Here is a 26,268-nt window from a genome sequence, read left to right on the forward strand (position 1 = left end):
TCTCACTCATCTGTGCCAACTCCCCGATGGCAGAGAAGGAATAGGCGTCCAAGAATATCTTCTATGTGCGCTTGGAGCGCGGCCCCGATACGATATCAAAATCGTGCTTGGTGATTTCAGTGCCAAGGTGGGCAAGAAAGTGATGTTTGGCGACACTGTCGGTAAATTCAGACTCTACGACGAAACGTCCGAAAACGACTGAAAATATTTTGTTGGCAATGGTTGTAGATGATCGAGTTGATGTTGGGAAAGCAGCCTTCGGGCTGATCCTTGTAGCAATTGTATTGAGAAACCGATTCATCTGAAGAACCGCGGCGGGCCCAAGATGAAATCAGTACGATCTGTGAGATTTTTCAAGCCGCCTAGGGTATAAATAACTCCGAAGCAGTTGACAATACGGAGCTGATAAACTGGTCACCAGGTAAAATAACTGCTAATGGTAGAGCATTTGACCCATTTATAGATGTACCTAGAAATGGAAATTCGCCGAAACTTAAAGTTCTGAAGCTGCCTATTATACTCAAGCTGTAGACAGATGCGTGAAAAAAGTACCGATGGAAGTTATAACGCGTTTTGACACGAGACTAGAGAGGGCTGCATTTTAAATAAGCTCAAATAAAGCGCTGAAATGCCTTCATTCAAAAAATCTGACTTCAAACTAAATGCATGAATAAACTTAAGAATTTCGTAATTTTTTGGAGTGGCCAATAGGCTGGGTCAATTTTGTATGGGGAGAAATAAAAAGCATTTGAGTGTATTGTAATAGTAATATTATGATGTCTTAGGTCTAAGCCAATTGTTATTGGCCAAGAAAGATTAATTTAAAACTAATCTTTAGCCCGCGCAATTGAATCAAAGTGTATGAAATTTGAAAATGAAAAATTGGCTTGTACTATCTATGGAATATGTTAATTGTTATAAACCGGACGATATATAAAATTAAGGGCTATTAAATTTAGTACCTCACGTTCATTTATCATTTTTCAATAAGTCTGCACGTGTTTAAGATATAAAGATAAAACTTACAAAAACTATAATTTTTTCTTATGAATTTTCATTACTTCATTACTTCAGCAACCAAGTCAAAAATACAAAAAAAGTGAGATGGGAGTTATTTCAAACGTTTTAATGTTTTCGGAGGTTTATATAATGTTAAAATAACCATGGACTTGGTCGCGCCGATTTGGTCAGTTTTCAAGATCGTGGTGAATGAAGTCAAACATGCATTGTCAAAGATTAGGAATCGTTTGATAAGTTAATAGTAGTTTCAAGCATATATGTAAGTATTTACAAAAATTAACATAATAAAATTAGGGTGAGAAAAGCCCATTTTAAGTCCACTTATGCAGTCTTGAAAATTGGTGAGGAATGGTCTCATTAGTCACCGAAGAAGCACATTTTTCGCGGTTTCTAAATTTGCCGTTATATGAAAGTAGGGGACGTGCAAAAGTGTTTAGATATACATAAATATTTTAGTTAATTCCATTAAGTGAAAAAGTGACTGTAGGTAAATACAAGAGTATTTAACATATCCTGAGAAATCCTTTTGAGGACTCCCCAATTGGACGATATTGCTTTGTATTCAGCTTGAACGAAAAAAGTCACTCCCTGGCACACTTTTCTATAATCCGGTTCTTTTATTTAAAAGTTATTTATATAGTTGAAGAAAATTTTTTTACAAAAAAACTGCAGATCCATTTAAGTTTTTCGATAAAACTTTGGTAAATGTTACTCGATCGGTACGTAATAATTACCAAATTGAAGGCGAGCTTTACTGCTACTGATTTATGATAATAATATGATGCAAATCGTTCAGATTATAAACAAATTATTTTAAAATAAAAAATGTTGAACAAAATTTTTCGTCATTTTCCTATATTTACAATTTTTATATTGTATGCATAAACATACATACATAAGTAAACTAATTAGTGTTTCTAGAAGTTGTGCCTGTTCAGTGTTTCCATACTCATTTGCATAAACAAAATTTTTCTACGATGATGGAAAATAATGGCTTTTCTATTGAACTACCGAAATTGTTTATAAATTTGCCAAAATTCGCAAACTATATTTAATATTAAAAAAGATTAGAATATTTTGAACCAGCGACATAAATGCACGCCAGCAATATTAATGCTATTCGTGACATCTTTTGACTATAGGCCAGTGCAATTATCAAGAGAACAATTGAAATTTTATTGAAAATAGATAACTTTGAGATTAACGATAAGCTAAAATGCTGCGAAGAATGATATTTGACTTTATCTTTACCGTTAACGGATTCATTATCTAAAAATATGCACCAAACCTTTTTGCTGAACCGCGAAATTTTTAACAAGAATTGGTCTTATTCGACTAGTTTGCTGTGGGTCACTTGACGGTGGATGCGCGGGCTCTCACAATTAAAATAAACGACTAATATTTTGCAGGCTTGTTGTTGACTTCATGATACAATATACTTTCACTATTAATCAAATATAAGTTAGTCGTTTCTACGAGCTTTTATTTAACTATCTCTGTATGTATGTAAATATATTTGCTTGAGGCAAATCTTGTTATTAATTTTTGATCAACTTCCCGATTCCTTAGAGACCTGAGATGAATTAATGCGATAGGTAGCGCAGGGGTCGAGATTTTTGAAAGCCCCGTTTTTTTAGACCGATTTCGTTCATATGTATTTCGGAAGCTTGTTTTACAAATATTTTTTGTTTACTATTAACTTATTTAAGAAATATTTAACACAATTTCGCCCGCCTGCAACATCTTGAAACTCTTTTCAAAAGACATTACGCTTCCCAATTTGGCATTTTTGCAAAGCCGATTTTCAAACCTCGGGCGGAACCACAAATTAATTACTTGTTTGCATTGTAATTAGAATTTCGAACGTGAAATTTATGCAACTATGGTGCGTCACATTTCAAAAAAAAAGTGTATTTATGGGGTGCCCTATGTGTGTTCTAAATTATACGCTTTTATGTTTGTATAGCCTAAAAAATGCGTGATTTTTGTACATTACCCAATTGAACATAAGAGCCGCTATAATTAAAGTTTGACATAGTTACACACACATGTATGTATGTACTTAAGAAGACATATTAAATTAGCTTGTACAATAAGTAGGTCAAAAAATTAGGACATTTGAATTAAATTCTGTCCGAACACTGTGAGAGCTGTGAGAAGAAATTAGCAGTCTTTGCAAGTTCAACGAGCAATACTAGATACTATGTAAGTAAGTATATTCAAATATAAAGACATTTTCAGCGCAAATGACCCGTTTTGTATTGATATTAAGTGACACGTGTTAAAGAAACCAACCTTAGATAGTCCATTGGCCAGTCGCACACGCGATTCCCATACCTTTTCCCCCAAAAGGCGCACAAAAGCAGTTTTTAATTGACAACGAAAGTAACAACCTTCAAGAAAGTGTTGCTGTCTCATTTTTTGGACGCAATAATCAAATTGTTATTTTGTCTTAATTGTCATTTGCATGGATGATGTGGAGAGTTAATAAATGAAATCAATTTTCGGATTTCAGTTAACAGCTTTTTTGGTGACTAAGAGGAAATACTTGGAGTTTAATGGTCATTTAAAGAGTATAAATAAAAAACATTCCAAATTGTTGTCATTTGTATTTCGTTATCATTGCAACTCATAGTAAAATGTGGGAAGTTTTTATTTATTAATCAATATTTTTTTTGCATTGCGGTCACGCAAAACCTCCCTAATCGTTGCTGTGCCCTGCTGGCGCTTTACTCATGCAGCATGCCGCAATTTATTTTTTTAACTGCTGGGGTCTAGAGTATCGATTATAGTTGATGCCACTTCTGACAATTATTTACTATTGAGAAAAACTTTTTTTTGCATTAAATATCGATTTCACCTATACCTGCTGTCTCTTTGCCTCGAATTTACCTACCCTTAGTATTTCTTTTGCTATTCCTTATTTTACTTTCCATTAAAATTTTCATTATTTTCATATTCTTTTTGTATACACATTTTTTATTTTTTTTTTGCTTTTAAGACAACACCCACTACATAACCACAGGTCAGCAGTGCATTTTCTATTGAATCACACATACATATGTACATATATTCATGTTAAATATGTCAAAATGTATTGTGTTAGTTCGTCATCGGTCGAACGTAGAATGGATGTCAATGGATGTCAACGGAATATGCCAGAGTGTGTATGGTTCGAGGGGCAAGGGGCCCATATGCAATACAAGCATTATTAAATATTTGAGCACTTCGCTATAGTTGTTTTTGCCCAACTGGTGGAAGGTTGGCAGATTGCCGTGTACAAATGGATAATGCACAGTGGGCCGTTTATATGTGGTAGGTGGCTTTGTTTTTGAGAATTTAGTTTGAAATGAAGTATAATGAAACTTGAAATATGTGAGATAAGCAGGAATCAAACTATTTGTACCTTTTGAAAACTGCGGTTGTTTGTTTTTTTTTTTTTATTGAGCGGGTACAAGTTTTTTCTAAGTGGTTCGAACGACTGACCCGAACTGCACCGATTTTTGGAGTGGTTTGCAGCCCTGCCAAAACAGTTAGAAAAGAGGAAGTTTTAGTGCAGAGCTAGAGTTATATTTAGAGCTCGGATTCTTGTGATAAAAATAAGCCTAAAAATATGCACCATACATATTAAGTAAAAGAAAAATGTATATCAATTTATATACAGTCAGCGTCAAAAATGTGAACACCCTGACATTTTGACGATTTTATTTGTATATATTTTCCGTATAAAAATTTACTTGTTTTTAACCGACTTCAAAAAAGGAGAAGGTCATCACTTCGTCGGAATATATTATTTTTACTTTTATTTCTTATTTTTACTTTTTTTTAATTTTTTTTATGATGATTCTGGAAAATACAAGAAATTCCAAAAAATGTCACCAAAATTATAAATTTTTTAATTCGATTTCGTAGCCCATTAAATGCAGGTTTAAAGTCGCTAAAATTGCCGTTGATTTTAGAGAATATTTATTTTCGTGGGTGTTGCCCATTTTCTACCGTATAAAAATAGATTTTGTTCATGCGTTTTATGGAAGAAAATGCGAAATACCCTCTATAAAAAAAGTTCTCAAAAATCAACCGTAATTAAATAATTGCATAGTCAAAATTATTCTAAGAAATCGAGTTTAAAAATTTAAAATTTTTAATTAAACTTTTTGGTATTTCTTGCATTTCCCCAAGTTCTGTATGAAATTAAAAAATTGATTCTTGGGCTTTTTGCTGTTGAATGAATTATATTTTTATAAAAAAATAAGAAAAAATTGGTATGGAAAACATAAATAAATAAAATCGTCAAGCCGTCGGGTTGTTTATATTTTTGACGCTGACTGTTGATGGCACATATTTTTAGTCTTATTTTTTTGCATACAAATCGGATCTCCAGTTATATTTAACAAAATATAAAAGAAAGCATACAAAGTTGTTGCAGAAACCAAGGGGACATATTTGTTTTTATTTTTTGTGGACATTTACCCACTTTGTACAAATATTTTGTCTGCGAATAATTTTCTAGAATATTTTAACCTTTTAGCGTCCTCGCAAATGCCATTTTAGTTAAACTATCTCGAAAAGCGGTCAAAACGACCCTTCGGCGAGAGAGCTACTTGGTGAAAATATTCTACAAAATTATTGCTCGTGAAATTTTTCTATAGGTACCCGAACGACATATTTCCAACCGTTCTGAATTTTAACCCCTTTTTCACTTAGTCTAAAAAACGCTAAGACAAAAAGATTGCAGTCCGAGTTAATGTTGTAGTAATTGTAAATGAAATGGAGCAAAACCACGCATTGCCGGCAGCAAATGAACTACAACGTATTGCCAACGAATCGAGCAATGAACTCATACTCTGTAAGTCTAATTAACGAGAACACCAAATCTACTCAAATTTGTTCTCACTTTAACCCCTTCGGCCAATTTTTAGCAACAAAACTAAACGAGAGCGATAATTGCACAACAGTGTTGAAAGTGAGCTCACCCGTTGGGACCACAGTGCGTATACGTGTCCGACATGCAATGGCATCGCGTGCACTCTCTGAAAATGAAAATAATAGCAGTTAAACATTGGAAGTGATATGAAAATGAAGACAGACGAGAAGTGAAAAGACTAGATATGTAATTCGCAAAATATCAAATGACTGAAATGACAAATACGGAGTGAAAAAATATATTTATGAAAAATTGTAACATACTCAAAATCTTTAATGCGTTAGTGCTGTGAAAAGTAAACAAATCAAAATAGCTGAACGCAGCTGACATCCATCTATGAACCAGCAACCGAGAAAGGCTTGCGAATGCAATCAAAAAGGGCCAGCGCGCATACATGTCACTACTAACGGACAACTCCACACCAAAAGGCGATAGCAGCGCGAGTAAAGTGAATGCAACACGCCAATAGACAACTCTGTTTGTTTTTCCACTGCTTTGCCCCCCCCCCCCCCCTAATTGCTAATGTGCAACCACAGGCATTTCGTATCTGCTCGTGTCCACTGTCGTTTGCCGTTTCGTTGTGGGCAGTAACTATGTTTCACTGTCACAATTCTCCGCCCCATAATTTCGAGCTGCGGAGTTGATGATAAATTTACCGAAGACAGTCATATGGACAGCAAACGCCATAGGACCGTCAAAGCTCGTGGACACGTTTCCGTTGCTATTTCCGCCGTCGCCGGTGTAGTGTGAATCATGTGCGAATAGATCATTAACAAAGGACCTACATACATTAACGGCAATGGCAAGCAGCGAATTCGCTTAACAGCCTTAGTTGTGCGAGAGATTAAAGAAAGGTGTGAGTGCAGTGCAAATTGTAGAGCGGGGTATCGGGGCACAGCAATGCGCAAATGAGCAATCAAGCAAATTATAATGCCAGTACACGAAAGATAAAGCTTATAATAGAAAAAAAAAAAGAAGCAAAAGTGTGCAAACTAAAAAAGGCTATGTGTGCATAGTGAATGGCCGTGAGTAAAAATTGAAAAAAAAGAAGATGTGTGGAGATATATACATTTGTTGGGCTAAACTCGTTTAAAGCAGCGCACATGCATTTATAGGTATTTTTTCGGAAATCCGATTGAGTTCCATCGAAATGCAGAAGCAAGTAAGCAAATAAAAAAAAAAGAAGGCGTTTAAGCACATACAACAAAAACTGCGAAAATATCAAACAGCTGACACTTTACATACTTACTTATGTACATACAAACGTGCTGGAAAATCCCGCACTAATGACCACGCGGTCAACTATGGACTGCAAATTCGTGTATTTTGTTATGATGTGCATGTGTGTATAGGAAAAAAATAATAGGAAATTACACTCCAACATGCACACTTCCGTTATACATACCATAGAGTATGTATGTCTGCTGTATATTTGAATGTCCACCGCTGACAGCAAATAATTGAAAATAATTGAAAAGCAAAAAAAAATATATATACTTCGGCTTGCTGTAGGTAAATGAGCAACACACTCATTTGTCGCTTCGTTCCGTTTTATACGCGCGTAGTTTTAGTGTGTGTGTGTGTGTGTGTCTGTTTCCTACGGCTGCTCCACATTAAAATAATAGCGTTGTTGCTGCCCATGTATACCTTTTGAGTGGGTGTTGTAATATTTTATTTACATACATACACATAAATTTATCCGCATGATTTATTGCCGGAAAGTTTTCGCTGTTCGCTCGCCTCGCTTGAATGTGCTTTAAAGTGCATCGTCGACAGTGTCGTTCTCGCAATTGCATTCGCATTTGCTTGTACCGCGTCCAGCGACAGCATCGTTAACAACTACCGCATCAACTGATAGTGTTCGTACATATACATATATATATATATAGAGCGCAATGCCACCAAAACGTAGACGAAGGTTTCAAGGATTATACTATCACTCATCGCCGCCGAAAGGTGAGTAAGAAAGTCAAATAATTGCAAGTTTTTTTTGGTTGTTATTTTATTTATTTTTGGTGCTGTGAAATAAATGACTTAAGTTGTGCGTAATTCGAAGGTGTTGAGGACATTATGTTTATTAAGGTATGTACTATATATGGACAAGTAAAATGAAATTGGAAAAGGTTCTTTCTCAATATCTGTATGTATAGTAGATAGAACTGCGCACTACCATTCCGCAGGGCCTGGGACTGAGCCCAGTTTGCGGCTAACACCAAAAACAAAAGTTAAAAAAGTTTTTTCTCATAGGGGTAGCCCCTCGAAAGGCTTCTCTTACCTACACTTTTTCTTGCTTTTAAAGATCTACATATGTATATCGTTTTAAAGGGAGCATGAAAAGTGGCTCGCAGACAGATTTTGAGGTACGAATGAAGAAATTCGTGTAGGCGCCTTGTCTTCTGTACATAAAATCTAAGTATGGATATCAAAAATCTTGCTGTTGTTCATCCACTACACCTTCGCGCCATCTGGTTTGGTTTCTGGCAATCGCTTTGATTTCCTGCCAGCTTAACCCGAGCTGCTTCGCCTTCAGCTCGACTGTTCTTCTCCACGAAGCGAAATAGTTATAGCAAAGGAAATATAAGTTTCCGACAGTCATCGCTGTAATCGGTTTTACCCACATAGGGATACTGAGACCAAAATTCTATTGAGATGAGTAAGTTCATCGAAAAGGTAAACCGACTCGGAATGTCCTAGCCACTTGTGATACCTGAGACGTTTTTCCAAGTATTTATGTTAGTTGGCCTCGATTCGCATATGGCTAAAGAATATAAAAAAATTCACAACTGTGCCAAAAATTATGAAACTGCGAATATGAGTTAGCCATGCCTATGAATCCATGTGAAAATGCTACATATAAAACTCAAAAACCAGATTAAAAAAAGTAACTGCCTGTGAGGATTCAACGCAATTAATACAAAAAAGCTAGAACAGTAGTTTTCTAGTTAGAGAATTGGGGTATAATCGAAGTCTTCCAAAAGGCACGGATTGCGTGGTAAAGAGCGGCAAAGCATTGCAAACCCAAAGTCACCATAACTGTTTTTTTTTCAGATTTTTCTCAAGCCTTTTCGGTTCACGGAGTCAATGCTTACCAACTTAACTTGAATTTACTAAAAGCAGTGGAAAGATATAACCTTCCACTTTTCAGCGAACATAAGATTATCAAAATATGTGTTGAAAACTGTTAAATTGTTGACCGGTGCTTTGACCCAAAAACCAGATTTTCAGTATTTGAAATTCTGGTAATGCCAAAATAATTTCTTAGGCCTGTTCTTCCACCTTTACTGCATGACTAGTATATGCAACCATTTTTTTGTAGCACCTTGTTATTGTTATCCGTAAAACTGGAGTTTTTTTGTCAAAATCTCTAAAAGTAGCAACTAGGTCTCCATAACTTTATACTAAAAAAATTGGAATTCGGAACATCTCACGTAGTGTACTTCTATTTTATGCGTAGATATTAAGGGTTTATTTTTTTCGATTTGCGAGCTTATTTCGCAGTTTTCGTAAAAAAAGTTTGAATACAAGTTGGTAGAAAATCTACCCTGCAGCATTTTTATACCTTTCATGACCATGAAATGGTATTATAACTTTGGTCCGATGTTTGTAAGTACCAGAATAAGAAGAGATAGACCCATTAAATACTTAAATGATCAGAGCGGTGAGCTGAGTCGATTTAGCCATGTCCGTCTGTCCGTCTGTCTGTCTGTCTGTCTGTCTGTCCGTCTGTTTGTATGCAATCTAGTCTCTCAGTTTTCGAGATATCCGGATCAAATTTGGTAGGTGGGTGTATTTTTATAATGTATTAATCATTTGTCGGAACCGGAAGAATCGGACCACTATAACATATAGCTCCCATACAACTGATTGTTCAGATTGTTATAACTCCTCCATTTAAGTAGCTAGACACATGAAATTTTGCACTGTTGTCACTTATTATCAAAAGAATACTTTTAGTGAAAATGGCGAAGATCGAGTCACTACAACCTATATCCACCATACAACTGATTGTTCAGATATGAGGTTTTTTGCCGTAACTTCTTCATTTATGCAGCTACGAACATCAAAATTCGCACCGTTTCCACTCATTATTAACAGAATACTTATGGTGAAAATAACAAAGATCGGATCACTTTTACATATAGGTCCCATACAACTGACTGTTCAGATATGCGATTTTTTGTTATAACTACTCCATCTATGCAGCTAGAAACATGAAATTTCGCACTAATTTCACTCATTATCAACAGAAAGTTTACAGTAAAATTAACAAAGATCGGGTCACTATAAGCTGTTTATTGCCCCCATAAAACTGATTGTTCAGATATGGGATTTTACTGTAAAACTCCTTTATTTGGACAGCTAAAACCGATAAATTTCGTAAGCTTTTTTTTAAATAATAATACAAAGTCTACTAAGAAAATCGTCAAAATCTATGCTGTATAATCTTAATCTCCTGTACCACTGATTGTTCAAATACCAGTTTTTGCGATATATGTATCTCCTTTATGTAGGAAGCTAAACCCATTTAATTGTGTTACCGGTTTAGGTACCGATCACACAGCAGTGAAAATCACTTAGATTGGTGCTATATAAGGTATATCTTCCATACCTCTGATTGTTTAGCTAGAATTTTTTATATATATATCTCCTCTATCTATGTCTGCTGTGAATATATAAATTTTTTTCAAATGCAGCAATCTGTTAACGTAAAATTTTCAGATGCTCATGAAAGGTATGGAGCCTTCGGCATAGCCGAAGAGAGCGCTGCTCTTACTTGTTTTGTCTAGATCAAGTCCTTTTCCCAAGATATTTTCATTTAAAATTTGCATTGAAAATAAAAGATATTTTGTAAATTCTTTTCATTTGTGTCAAATACAAAAACATCAAGCTATCAACGAAGAAAATTTATTGATAAAAAAGTTTTAAATGGTCGAATGGCATGTGTAATAATTTCTTTGCAAAATGTTTCCGGCAATATTTATGGTTTCACTAACAGTTCATAATGACGTATGAGTAACACTCTTTCATAGTTATAAATACTCCAAAAACCTCGAAACACGTAACCTTAATATTGGGTCGTAAATTACGGAACTGTACACCGTTTTTTCCAGATCAGGAAATTTTCCGAAGATATTTTCACTTTTAATGGGAAAATGTTAGACTTTAAAAAGGAAAAAATTTAAATCTTTTTTAACTTGTTTCATTTGTTTTGAAGCCTGTGCTTTTGCCAAAAAAATTAAGCTAGTAACGATAAAAATCGATGCATAAATAAACAAGTTTTGACTTTTTTAAACTTTTTTAAACGACTTCAAAAAAAGGAGAGGTTATCAATTCGTCAGAATATTTTTATTTTTTTTCTTCTGTATGTTACCGCATAACTTTGGACCACGTCAACCGATTTCGATAATTCTTTTTCTATCGGAAAGGTATTATCCAACACGTGGTTCCATTATAATTTGGTTTAGATGCGATCATTGGATCATGAAAAAATTAACGGTACTCCTAATTGTTCATATGAAAACTGAAGTCCGTTTTGTGTTTTGCTTAAAAATTACTTGTTTAAATATGAGCAAGAAATAATGTAACTCATACGCCATATCGTACATGGCCGTTCTCGTACATGACGTATGAGTAACATTTTTCATATTAAAGTTTGATTTTTTCTTTAGCGATGCCTGTACGCAGCTCTCAAGAAAAGCAAAAACTATAATAAACCATATAAAATGGCGTACAAGAAATGGCTACGAAATTTTCTTGTGTAAAATTTTCTTGAGGCAGTACGCAGTTCTTAAGAAATTTGCTACGCTGTCTATTACGGTTTTCTAAAGTTTTTTTGTGAAAAAAGAGCACAAGGCAATCCATGCTAGCAACAGAAATATATGCCCGTTCCATTATTTCTTGGGGAAAGAGCGAGATAACAGGCTGGCTAAGTATCAGTTGTCAAAATTCCTTGGACACACACACGAAATAATGGCAATTTTTTTCTTGACCGTTTTCTTGAGAGCTGCATACTGTGCTTAAAATGGAAATATCTTGGGAAAATGATCTGATCCTGGATCACACCAATGGTATACATTCCCTCGTGCAGGGATGCATGGACAAAAATAAATTTGAACTATGCCAAAGTTTAAATTTTGATCCGGAATACGCTAATACATTTTTTTCATTGGGCTATAGTTTGTGAAAATTGCGAAATTTCCATAATTTTTGAAAAAAAATGATTGAGCTTAATGCAACCTTTCAAAATTGCGGTCAAGCTAAAGTAAAATGAAATGAATAAATGGACATTTTTTACCACCATTTCAATATATACCTACGCGTAGGTTTTTGTTCAAATAATATAAATTAAAGTAATTTGATTTATCGTACAACGATGTGAATGAAATACCCACCAAGTTCCCAAGCAATTAGCATATGAAAAACGTATTACTAAAGAAATTTCTTCGCATATATGCAAATTTTTTGCTTTTTTGTGCATTTGCACATACATATCTTGGACGTAGTTCATCGAAGTTGATCGGGGATGTACTAGCATACACATCTAGGCACCACTCATAAAGTGCATCTGCTTGCAACTCCCCCTTTTCAAAACTAATTTGCTCCATAGACGATTCCCTAACCGCCGTATGTAAAACTCAATTTTTTTACAAATGCATAAACTATATTAGCTACTTCACTGATTTACATACCCCAGATATACCGATAATTGCCCGTCACACCCCCGATGGATCAATTCATAAAAAGATAAATGGCAATTAAATAAAATTTGTTGAAATCCAAATAAACTATGTAGTGATAATTAATTGACTAAAACCGCCACTTGGGAATCTTAAATGGCATATGAAAAATTCACACACACGACATATTCAAGTAGATTAATATGAAAATAAGTGTGCGAGTAAAATGGCAATTAAGTGCGGTATGTGGCCTAAAACGTTACACTCGGAATTTTTACGGCGAAAGTCACGCAAAATATGGAACTTTTACACTGCTATGCTCAAATAACATATGAAACATACAAACATACAACAATAAAGATACTACGTTTTCTAGGTAAACTGCGAGTAAATAGGTGACAAGAAATATTGCGTATTTGGATTTGCCTAAGCGTAAACAAAAATATTATGTCCTTCATTTTTATGGGGTGGCATGTAAAGACAACACGCAAACCCTAATTACAAATATGTTTAAAAATTTACTTCAAAGCGTATTTTGATACTAACGCGGTTGATTGATATGCATAAATATAAAAACGTTAATGTAGGAATCCAAACGTTTCTGCAACAAAAATGAAATTTTTAAAAAAATGTCACTTCCGCCTTTTTGGCGGTTAGGGCTCGATGCATTTAATATATGTACATATGTATATATGGAAAATTTAGTGTTAACTGAATTATGACTGCGATCAAAAACGGGTTTCCAAAATTTGCTTAGTTTTTCATTCGGTTGACTTGGTATTTTTCACATACTTACTAGTATTACGAGTCACATATGTTTTTTAAGGTATTTTCATAAACACCTGCTACTAGAAAAGCATATGTGTATGTACATTAGGGTAATCAAAAAACAGTAAATTAGGAATTGTAATGCTCTCACTCCCTAGGATTGCTCTATGTCGAAAAAAGTATGCCCCTATTTTTTTATTTTGAAATAAAAAAATATTTAGAGGTCGCTCAAAGCACCTAAAGTTTTCCATGTATTATATATAGGGGACAAAACAAGTTTTCGTAAAAATGGTATAGAATTCTTAAAAATCAATAGTTTTCGATCGGAAAACCACGTTTATCTGCAGGAAACTTTCAATAATAATACCCAATTGTTTATTTAACCACTTTTTAATACTAACGATTTCTTATTGGTCCCCCATTGCATTTTTCGGCGTTTTTGGCGGACTTATAAATTAGAGTTGCGATAAAAAAATGGTTAAATAAACAATTGAGTATTATTATTGAAAATATCCTGCAGATAAACATGGATTTCCGATCGAAAACTATCGATTTTTAAGAATTCTATACCATTTCTACGATAAGTTGTTTTTTCCCCATATAAAATACATGGAAAACTTTTGGCGCTTTAAGCGACCTCTAAATATTTTTTGATTTCAAAATAAAAAAATTGCGATATATTTTTTTTCGGTATAAAACAATCCTAGGAGGGGTAGGGGGGGGGGGGAGCATAAAAATTCCGACTTTACTTTTCACATGCATTTTTGGACCACCCTAGTGTACACCGACAGTTGAATATTTTGCTACAAATCATAACACATACAATTGGAGCTTTGCACATAAATACATTTACACCAACATAAATTTTGTCCGCCTTCGTTTGGCGATTGTACCGAACCGATTTCAAAACCATTTTAACCGTAATTTTTTTATTTTGAAATCAAAAAATATTTAAAAGTCGCTTAAAGCTTCTAAAGTTTTCCATGTATTTTATATGGGGGGAAAAAAACAACTTTTCATAGGAATGGTATAGAATAGTTAAAAATCAATATTTTTTTACCAGACCCAATTGAGCCGTTTATTTTGAAAGTGGTATAAGTCACTTCCCAGCTCTTGCGCTTAAATGACCGGTTACTTGTAACCGAATACATCTACAAATCGTTCTATCGTCGTAAACTAATGACAAAACCTTCTACCAATGGTTGATGAAGTTGAACGAATAACCGACGCGTTCAGATACCAGTAACGGATCATTTAAGTTCAAGAGCTGGGAAGTGACTTATATCACTTTCAAAATCAAGGGCTCAATTGTTTATTTAACGATTTTTTCATCGCAACTATAATTTATAGGTCAGCCAAAAACCCACAGAAACCCCGAAAAATGCGATGGGGCGACCAATAAAAAATCGTTAGTATTAAAAAGTGGTTAAATAAACAATTTAGTATTATTATTGAAAGTCTCTTGAAGAGAACCAGAGTTTTCCGATCGAAAAATTTGAATTTCAAGACTTCTATACCATTTCTATGAAAAATTTTATTTTTCTCATATAAAAATATGTACATGGAAAATTTTGAGCGCTTTGAGCGACCTCTAAATATTTTTTGATATCAAAATAAAAAAATAGGTGTATACTTTTTCGGTAAAATTTTTTTTTTTGATAATACAATTTAAAAAAAAAAAAAATAATACGGCGCACCCAAAAAAACACCAAGAGGAGGCCGTGCTCAAGGCTCATAATAATAATAATACTTTTTCGGTATAGAGCCCTCCTAGGGGCATTATAGACCGACTTTACTGTTTGGACTACCCTAGTGTACACTCTACTCATAAGCCGATGCATAAATATTTCATAATAGCAACTAAACCGACACTCTTTTAATTACAGCCAACAAGTGGCGCTAAGTATTACATATACCCATTTTGTTTTGCCCTCTTTCTTCTATCGAGCGAATGACATAGCGGAAATGGTTAGATTGGTATTTCCGTTTGACTTCCGGCATACTTGGGTCATTTCCATAATAGCTCTGAAGAGTACATACTGTATGATAGTACCGACTCGGCAAAAATATTCATACTTCCAAACATACATGTCTTCATTGAAAAAGAGCTTCTAATAGACATCGCAGGTAGGTGCATAAAATTAGCACTGACAACTTAATGACGCGCTTACGGACATAGCAAATTGGAAATTACTTGTAAAAATCTGCATAAAACAATGAGAAATATAGAAGCGTACATAAATACGCTTAAGTTATGAAAACAGTTTCGCTCAACATGGCGTATGAGTGATCACACATGCAGCTTAACCCTTCTGCAATTATTGGGTACAGATGTCGCAAATCTCAAGAGAAAATGCTTTTATGAAGTAATTTTTGTTGTTAATAGGATCAGATGTGTTGACATTACACGTTGTCATTGTATGTAGTGAGCAATCAGCAGTCAAAGTTTAAACATTTTTGTACAATCGATAATTCGATAAATTTTAATTGCTGTTACTAAAATATTTGAACACATTAAAAAAAAAAAAGTTGGCATGGAGAATAATATTACGAGTGAGTAGATATTAAAGATGCGTAATTACAAAATATTACGATTTTGCTTTGGTGATGAAATCTAGTTTTTTGCTACCTAATAAATTAATAGATTTATTGTTAAATTTTACATTTAAATAAGTCTAGAAAATTTAGCTAGGTTTGGCTGGGATACAGTTAGTAAGTAATAAAAGTATTTTATCTTGGGGGCTTATGTCACCATATTTTGAGCTGCAATTTCTGAGAAAATGGCTATCTTTATATTGCCAGTAGTGAACTATGGATTTTGCGCTTAGAGGGAAAAACTCAATAAAGAGAGGAAGCAAAAGGCCTTTTTAATTTTCATTAAATTTAAAAATTTATACTCTCCAGTTTTTCAAAAGTAATTAGTATAACTTGGCAAGATCATTCAAAAAATGTCACTGTATAAATGAATCGGTGAGTTCGAGAACCGTACAAGTCCAAAATTAGTTTTTTGTTTTTGGGATCAAAAACAGTTAAAGAGAAAGACATGCACGGTTTTTCTCTCATTTCTTGCGTATATATTTTCTTACCCGCCTTTTTTGCCGTCAATACACTACCGCGCTTTTATTAGTGTTTAGTGTCGAAGTACAAAACAGTAATCGTCTTCAACCTCTCGGTTGCCAAGGGTTAAACATTTTTTTTTTTGTACAAAATGTTTAAATCATATGCCTAGCAATAAAAATCCCATGTTTTTTATGCTACCCTGCCAACCTTTACTTCATATTCGAAATATTTCTGCTTCAAGATTGTATGAAATAATAGTGTGAAGTGTATGAATTAAATGTGAGCAGGATAGCACATATACTGCCTTATCCTAAGTTTCGCATACAAAAAAAAATTCACCCGAAAATTTGTACTCCGCCCAACGTAAAGCCACGGAAACCAAGAGCGAAAAGTGAACCAGTTCGGGGAAAATGAAACTCATGATAAGGCTGATAATCGTCTTATTTAGCTTTAAATAATGTTTGCCAAACAATTTGTAAAATGGACCACAGTGCAGAGGATATAGTTTCGCTTAAAAAGAAAATTATAATTTTTTTTAATTTTTTTGATTTGTTTCTTACAGGGCAAAACACACTGCATTTCGGGTTAATGTTTTATTCACTTTTTTAATTCGCTAGTACGTTTCATATCTGCAATATTTGCAATACAAGCCATATAAGATAGCTTGCAATCAATTAAACTTAGCTCAAGAAATAAAACAAAAAAATTAAGTGAAAGATTTCTTCCTCAGCTTCGAAGGCAAGGCCAGATCATAAATGAATTGTAGGTAATTACCAATGTAATGTCTGATTGGGAATAAGTGTTTATAATAAACATCTACTCAGTTACAAAATTTCAACCTTCTTCCTGAAATATTCGTTTCAAGTTGGGCCGGTAAGAGGCTCCAAGGAACGAAGGGCAAGGATAAAGATCAGTGATCCTTGGAAAAGCTGATCGGTGTTTCGTAATTTAAAAAGTCTACATTAGTTAAAGCTTTTGTTTTTGCCGCGACATTTTCAAAAACTGTGTCGCGATTCACCTGCTTAAAGAAGTTTTCAAGCTAAGTGCTTCTCTTAAATCGATTTTCAAAAAATATGAAGATCGACGATTTCGAGAGTATAATATTGGACAAGATAGCGAAAAAACACTGTCGAATATATATACGCAAAAACTTTTGCCCAGAAGTATTAGAATCGGGCTACGACGCTCTCGGTGATTATATAAAACTATTACAGCTTTCGCTGCTTCTTTAGTGAAGACGCTTCAAACTTTACACACTTTTGTTTACTTGGAGCAATGCTGCATACGAAATTCAAGTTCGAAGATACATATTTATTTAAAAACAATTTTCTTCGTTTCGCGAGCAATCTGAAATAACGACATCCCAATTGAAAAGCTTTCGCAATATTTGCATTTTTCTAACGCGTAATGTTGCTCTAGGATTTTTTATAAAAAGATTTCCTTTGAATTGAAGTGGAAAATGCTTTTCATGACGAACATGAAGAAGTCAATATTCTGAAATAATTGATTGTAATGGCCGAAAAAATGTAGTCATTCGCAGATAAGGATATTATGGATTTCATTACACCATGTCCCATATTTATGTAGGTCTATAGGCTTTTTACCGTTCAATCCTTCGAAAACGAATTTGCCAATTGTAAGTGACCAAGCAAAGTGAGCTGTTAAATTATTAAATTAAATGACAAACAATATTTGTGCCAATGCGTCGAGCCCTACCGACGGCAGTACCCATGCCACACAAAAAATTTCTTATGAGCCCACACATTTGAAAAAAATATTGGCGTATATATGTCATATGTGTAAATCGTGACCTTAAAATAGTAAAGAGACGTAATAAGAAAATTTTGGTAAATTTACTTAGGTCTCTAGGTAAGACTTCTTTAATACATTGGACAAGTAATTTTATATCCTATTTGGTACAGAAAAAAATTAGAGGTTTACAAGTACGTTTTGGTGTCTCGAAATTCCTAATATTCCAAACAAATTCTAAATTTTTTCATTTCTCACATTCTAACAACATTTCATGCTTATTTTCATTCCGAATATAATATTTTTACAAGCGACAGCTTTTGAATTCACGATTTCCAAATTTTTTCACTGTTGCCACTCTTATGTAGAGCAACACGTATCCCTCATTCGTGCTAAGTACTGTTTCATGCTTCTTTTTAAAGACGAGGTGAATTTAAATGTGTATAGCCTTGGCTCTGATTTCGCCCACCAAATTTGAATGTTACAAGAATGCATAGGAAATTTATTTAATTGTAGACCTATTTTCGGCAGCCAACATTTTTCCTTACTCAGTGTTTACGTAAGTATGTACATAAATGCAAATGGCTGTTTGGGTATGAAAATACTTGACCTTGGCATATTTGACAGTTAAATGTGTTTACATATGCGCATATCTGATACTTGAAACACATGTGGTGCCCGTATATAAATATGTATACATATGTTTATGTATTTAATATTGGTGTTCTTATATGTGTATTAGGCAATGACTTGGAAGTTGTGCAAGGGTAATTTTGCTCTATGAGGGGTCCAAAGCAGTTTTTAAATTTAAATTGGAACAATTAATTAAATCAACAAAGTCTCACAAAAGCCATAATGAGTAATACTTTTCGTAATATATAAAAAAAAGTTGTTATGAGTTTACTTTTTTCAGCAGGAAAAAATATTAAATATCATCGCACCATTTTCAGAATTACATATTGAAACTGTTTACTCTTTAAGTATAAAGAACTGTGTTGTCAACCAGTGCGATTTTTCAATAATTTTCCACATCTGTTACGAAACCCGTAATCATTTTATATGAAAATTGCTCGATTAAATGGCTTTTTGTTAATAGATATTCGAAAAGGATTTTCCAAATTCCACTGGCGCGGATATAGTCTGGCAACTAGATATGTGAGCAGTGGTACTCCACAGGGAGAATAGAGAAGCTGGAACCGGAGAACCGGGCCGGTTGGGAAACCTACTGGTCCGGTTTTTACCGGAACCGAAACTTAATACCAAAAGGACCAAAAAACGGATTCGGAAGAACCGAAACTTGATTCCAAAAGAACTGAAAAATGGTTCCAAAAGAACCGAAACTCGATTCCGAAAGAACCAAAAAACCGTTCCGAAAGAACCAAACTTGATTCTAGAATAACCGAAAAACGGTTCCGGAACTCTATTTCGAAAGAACTGAAACTCTATTCCAAAATAAGCAAAAAACCGTTCCGGAAGAACCGAAACTTGATACCAAAATAATCAAAAAAACGATCCCGAAAGAATCGAAACCCGATTCCAAAAGAACCAATAAACTGTTCCGGAAGAACCGAAACTCGATTCTAAAATAACCGAAAAACGGTTCCGGTAGAACCGGAACTCTATTTTGAGAGAACCGAAACTCTATTCCAAAAGAACCAAAAAACCGTTTCGGAGGAACCGAAACTTAATACCTAAATAACCAAAAAAAAAAAAACGGTTCCGGAAGAGCCGAAACTCGATTCCGAAAAAACCAAACTTGTTTCTAGAGTAACCGAAAAACGATTCCGGAAGAACCGCAACTCTATTTACAAAGAACTGAAACTCTATTCCAGAAGAACAGACACTAAATTTTAGAATAACCGAAAAACGGTTCCGGAAGAACCGGAACTCTATTTCGAAAGAACCGAAACTCGAATATAAGAGAACCAGAAACCGTTTTGGAAGAACCAAAACTCGATTCTAGAATAACCAAAATCGGTTCCGGAAGAACGGGAAAATTATATCAGAATAACCGAAAAAATAAATAAAAAGAACTGAAAAATCATTCAAAAGAACCAAAATTCGGCCACGAAGCGCACTATGGGCAAAATCTCGAGTATTTTGGCGTAAAAACTAAATATGAAAATATTAGCACGAAATTCGGTTTAAATATGTATTATAGAGTTCTCAGTTGTCCTGCCAAATTTTGTTCGGTTCGCGGCAATCTATCAAATAGCCTCCTTGTACCCGATCTTCCCGACTTGCATCAACTTCGTTACTTTTGATGCTATCAACTTGAAATTCACTGTGTTTTAAGCTATTACGATAAAGCCTATATCCATTAACAATTTTTTTGAGAACCGGAACCCGTCCAGGTTCCTGGTTATCCTTGGAACCGCACTGAACATAACCGGTTCTTTAAATAATCAAAACCGCACATCACTATATTATAAGTGAAAATCGCTGATAACGTTTGTAAAAGCATCTCGAATAGAAACTGGGGATTAAAACCGAAATTTGTTTGGTGTACAACGCTATCGTAAGGCTAATCCTTACCTACGGCGCCCTAGTATGTTGGCCAGCTATAAGCCGGCACTGAAATCCTGCCTCTGGGAAGCAGTGAATTTACGTACTTTCGATTACGTATACGCAGCGGTGGCCACGTAGGTATCTCTACCCACAATGGCACCTTTCGTCAAATTAACTGTCAATTACTTTCTCACAGAATAAATAAATATGTGCAACAATTAGAAGGCAAATACATTGTTAAGTCCACATGTTAGAGCCAATGAGTGTGGCAGTTCTTAGGAAACATAAATTACATATTTGCTTATACCGGACATAAGCCAAGGCTTTCCGAGTAAATATACATATAAATCTAGCAGTAAATCAATTTCCATTGAATGCCTTAAAAGTGTGCCATGGGTAGATGTTATACAACCACTTGCTATTTTGATTATCTGCTTGACTTTGTTTTTGTTCTGCTGCCATGCACTTAATTTCCTAGGCGGTTGAATAGATCAACCAGAAAACCCCCCCAAAAAAAAATCTAAAATAAAAATAAAATAATCGAAACCGCGTTTTTTGTTCCACGTCAAAATCCTTTCACTACATGGACTTCATTAAACTCAAATTTAAATAAGAAGAAATGTCGCATACAACTTTGACCAAAAAAAGCTATATTCCACCAGAGTAAAGTGTGCGCCTCTCTCCTTGCTAGCAATACAAATAGCCTTTCAGCGCTTGGCTTCCGGCACCTTGACTGCTCTGACGGCTAACTAGACGGCCACGTTGGCCAGCCGCTGATTTGTTGGTCACTCAGGTTGCCAGCGGCGATATGCTACTACATGGCTTATGGTAATGGTAATGACGTTGTATATTGGAATTTTCGACACCTTTTGGCCGGCGACTTGTAGACTAAAAGCACATTTCGAAATCAGTTATTGGCCGGTAAGCGCAGTTAAAAGACGTCGACTAGACGTGGGTGCCGAATTTATTGAATCGCTGACGTGAGCGAAGTGTTTGTGGGCAATTAGGACACACTTAGGAAATAAACTAATTTATTTAGGTGAAATACTAATTTGGCAGCCTGTGATTTGTATCGATTGTTGGTCGCCGCTAGCAGAAGTATTTGGTTTTATTGATTTTGTAAATGAATTTTTGGTGGAATTTAGTGAATATCAGCGATGTTATTTATGCTATTGTACTTGTTTCGCTTGTACTGAAGTTCATTTATTACAAAGTATAACTTAAAGTAGTGATGAACACTAAAATATAAAATTTTTAAATAAATTCGAATTTTTAAAATGTTTAGAAGCACAAAAAAAAAAAAATTTTATTCCTAATAAATATAATAAGGATACTCTAATTTTTCTATTAAAATTACGTTTTTTTTTTCTTTTTTCAGTTCTACCAATGAATGGACAAGCTTCAAATCAAGGACGAAAGCGTCGAGACGGAGATGGTAGGAAAATAAACCTAAACTTAGCTTATTTCTAAATCCCTTAATTAACTAGCTGGAAACCAAACGCACTAACATTTACCAATATTCGAATATACACACCTTTATTTCTGATGGGATATCAGTCAGTCGTGCATGAAACGACGAGTAAAACTTAAACTTAAACGTAATTTTCGGCAGTGAACTTCGTTTGCCTAGTTGCGTAAAATTTGGAGCCGAAAAGCGCGTTTTTGACATTTTTGAGCCTCTGTAAAATAATAAATTGATACAACATATCTGTCTGTGTAGGAGGATATGAAAGGCTAAACACTGTCCTTTAATACTCAAAATCAAAAAATTATGGTTAAACTGTTGACGGCCATTACCCACTTACTGCAGAAATTCCTGTACCAATATTTGAAGTACAACTCGAGGTTTCATGGATTAAACAATCCACAAATACCGATGGACAGTGACTCTAACAGTGCAAATGAAGACGACAAGGACACCTTTAAAAACCAAGTAGCTTGAAAACTAGAGCCAATTAAAAATTTTCAAGATCAGATTCGGGCTCTACGGGACAAATGCTATAAGGATCGGCTGTAATATTTTAGTCAACATAAATTTTATTGGCCTGTGTATTGTTCTCTCAGATGAAGGTTTGAACTTCAATTTCAGCCTCTTTAGAAATTTCCAGCGCCTCAGATTATTAAAACAGGCAAAATAAGAGTAAAAAAAATATCGTGCGTTCTCGTACCATATTTTTTTCAAATTTTCTACATATTTTTTGTACAAAAATTAAAAAAAAAACGTACTTAATCAATTTTTATCCTATTTGGCGGTTTCAAGCTAGTTGCCGATTTTCGATCACCTAAATCTATGTGCGTTTAAGTGTTATAAGAATCTTACTATTGAGGTGGATTTTATTCATTTGATTTTTATACCCGAGCGCACTTGTGCACAAGGGTATTATAACTTTGTTCACATAACGGTTGTTTGTAACAGGCAAAACGAATCGAGATAGATATAGACAAATGTATACATAAATGATCAGAATGAAAAGAGAAATCGATTAAGCGGTGACTGTCTGTCCGTCCGTCCGTCCGTCCGTCCGTCTGTGCACACGATAACTCGAGTAAAAATTGAGATATCTTAACGAAACTTGGTACGTGAACTTCTTTTGGGCGTAGGACGGATGGTATTGAAAATGGGCGAAATCGGACAATAACCACGCCTACCTCCCATATAACGGTAATTTTAAGAAATACGAAAACTGCGATATTTTAGTAACTACTGAAGATAATTCACTCAAAATTGATACTTACAATGAGTTTCAGACGGAAAACATGAATTTTATTAATTTTTGGAAAATGGGCGTAGACACGCCCACTTATGGTTACATGTGTATATCTTGGTAACCGCTGCACCAATTTCTTCCAAACTTGGCACAGTTGTTGGCCTTAGTACAGCATACTAAATGGCTGAAAATTTTAAAAATCGGACAATAACCACGCCTACCTCCCATATAACGGTAATTTTCAGAAAAACGAAAACTGCGATATTTTAGTAACTACTGAAGATAATTCACTCAAAATTGATATTTGCAATGAGTTTTAGACGAAAAATAAGAATATTATAAAATATTGGCAAATGGGCGTAGTCACGCCCACTTATGGTTACATGTGTATATCTTGGTAACCGCTGCACCAATTTCTTCCAAACTTGGCACAGTTGTTGATCCTGGTATAGCATACCAAATGGCCGAAAATTTCTAAAATCGGACAATAACCACGCCCACATCCCATATAACGGTAATTTCGAGAAATACAAAATCTTCGACAAATCAGTAAATATTGAAGCTAATTATTGATGGTTGCATCAATTCTTTACCAAGAAATACGTTTATGACAAAATTTTCGAAAATGGGCGTAGCACCGCCCACTTGTGATCACATATATGTATCTCGCTAATCGTTCTAGCAATTTGTACCAAGCTCGGTATGGTTATTGTGCTTGCCACATAAAAGCAAACCGTTGAAAATTGTTGAAATCGGACTAAAATTGAGGCCGCTTTTCATATAACGGTAAATTTCAGAAATGCTTGAAATTTCAATATTTCGAAATCTAAGGACGCTAATTTACTCAAAATTGATACACCCCGGCTTACCATGTAGCGGTAGCTTTCGGAAAGGTGGAAAACATATATTTAATACTTGCGCCGGGTATTTAATGTTCGGCTCCGCCCGAACTTAGACTTTCTTACTTGTTAAAATTGATCTTTTGTCATCGATGTCAATTTATTTCGAATTTTTAAACAGGTGGCAATCATCTTCAAAAATATTTATACCTTTTACACCTATATTAAAATATTTCATTTACCTTGTTAATTGGATTGATTTGGAATTTCTAACCATGTGGCAACCTTCGTTCAAAATTATAAACGAAATAAACTTTCTTAAAACTGCATTTGTTCGACGCCCATTTTGAAACACGCTTCCTAAATTAACTGATTTCGAATTTCTTAACAAGCGGCAACCCTCATCAGAAATAAATTAACTTGTTGAATAAATTGATCGTGTGCAAAAAAGTGACGACTCTCTTTAAAAATGTGTTCGGAATAAACCTTTCTTAGACTTCTAGTTGGTTTGATTCCCATTTAAAATATTTCATTTAACTTGTTGATTAAAATCATTTTGAATTCAAACACAGGTAGAAATCCCCTTAAAAATTATTTACCAAATAAAGCTTTCTTAAAGCTCTCTCGCTTGATATGCAGATTCAAATATTTAATTTGACTTTCAATTTAAATTGATTTCAACATTTTAAACTGATGACGACCCTATACAAATTTATTTCTAAATAAATATTTTTAGAATCCCTTTTAGCGTGAACCAACAAGAAGCATACTAAACTATTTCAAAATCAAAGTGGTTAGTTTAAGTTGCAGTGGTATCGATGTAACGCTACGAGCCAATCAAATGGTGACAATTCTTGATAGTTTACAGGATCGGTTATAAAGTAAAAACCAACATGCTTAAATCTTTATTTCATAAAAACTGGGCATTAAAATGGATATTTGCTTTTTAATCTCACCTCGAAAATTCCGATCGAAAAAGCACCTGTCATAATCTCCACCAGCCGAAACCAAAAAAATGTTGGCCTCTCTTCCCGAATGTCTAATAACACTGGATCACAAATTTTAGTTTGTTTTTTTTTTCTCCAGACGCAACTATCCAATTTCAGCTAATTTTTTTTCTATGGATACGTTTTTGAGATATTTCCAATTTACCGTTATTCAGCTTAAAACATAAAGTGGCTCCACTTAATCACGTTTACCTTAAAAACGAATGCAAAAAGCCGAAAAGGAGATACGTCAAATCAAAGCTAATAAAATTCTCCATAAACCATATATACATTACTTCCCAATAGAATTGACATTTTCTGAGAAATTAATTAATCATTCCAGTTCCTTTTATTTTTTAATTAAAAAAGTCAAACTTTAACAGAAGAAAAATTTAAAAAATAACAGGTTTTACGCCAAATTTTTGCATTCGCGCTGATGAAGAAAATCGATTGATAAATAAGAAGTACTGAGTAAGAAGTATGAGCAGAAAAGTGTGTTACTTAGGTGTACGAGGCGTATGAGCAACATTATTTCTTAATCATTTCATATACAAAAAATCTTTGCGCATTTCCATTTGACTACTTTGGATAGATAGAACATTTTTGCTGTAAACCAGTGTAATCCGAACAAAACAACGCGTGCAGAAAATAGCACACAGGCTACATGCCGCCCATTGTGCTGTTTAACGATGCTTCCACCCTATCCCAGCCTAGTGATATCGTTTCTTACCAATTCTAATTAGAAAAGATTTCAACGCTATATGAAGGGATTCCAGGTACTACCTGACGAATTTTCGACGAAAGATCAGTGAGACCAGCGCCCTGATTGCCGCTTGGCTGTCAGAATAGATACTTGCCTTGGACGGTTCAGGGAATTAAACAAACAAACATTTGACGGTCTCATGTTTTTTTCAAACCGCATGCGTATCGAGCAATAACCGTGAAAATAACTTAAGCAATTTTTTTAAACCCCGCATGTAGACCATTTCTGCATCAAAAAGTAGGTTTTGAAAAAAAAAACTTATATTG

At 34.5% G+C, this 26,268-nt stretch overlaps 1 protein-coding gene across 1 annotated transcript in view; it reads left to right on the top strand.

The window, feature by feature from the left end:
- Window positions 1-6,275: 6,275 nt before the first annotated feature.
- LOC118743025 overlaps window positions 6,276-26,268 on the top strand; it is a gene marked incomplete in the record, with an annotated part of 63,042 nt that continues 43,049 nt past the window's right edge. Inside the window, 2 exon segments of the mRNA XM_036475491.1 lie at window positions 6,276-7,900; window positions 22,085-22,141. Of these exon segments, the coding sequence (XP_036331384.1) occupies window positions 7,840-7,900; window positions 22,085-22,141 (118 nt within the window).

Source organism: Rhagoletis pomonella, unplaced genomic scaffold (genome assembly GCF_013731165.1).
Source record: "Rhagoletis pomonella isolate Grant_MI unplaced genomic scaffold, Rhpom_1.0 Rhpom_scaffold_00007, whole genome shotgun sequence".
In the NCBI taxonomy this organism is placed as follows: domain Eukaryota; kingdom Metazoa; phylum Arthropoda; class Insecta; order Diptera; family Tephritidae; genus Rhagoletis; species Rhagoletis pomonella.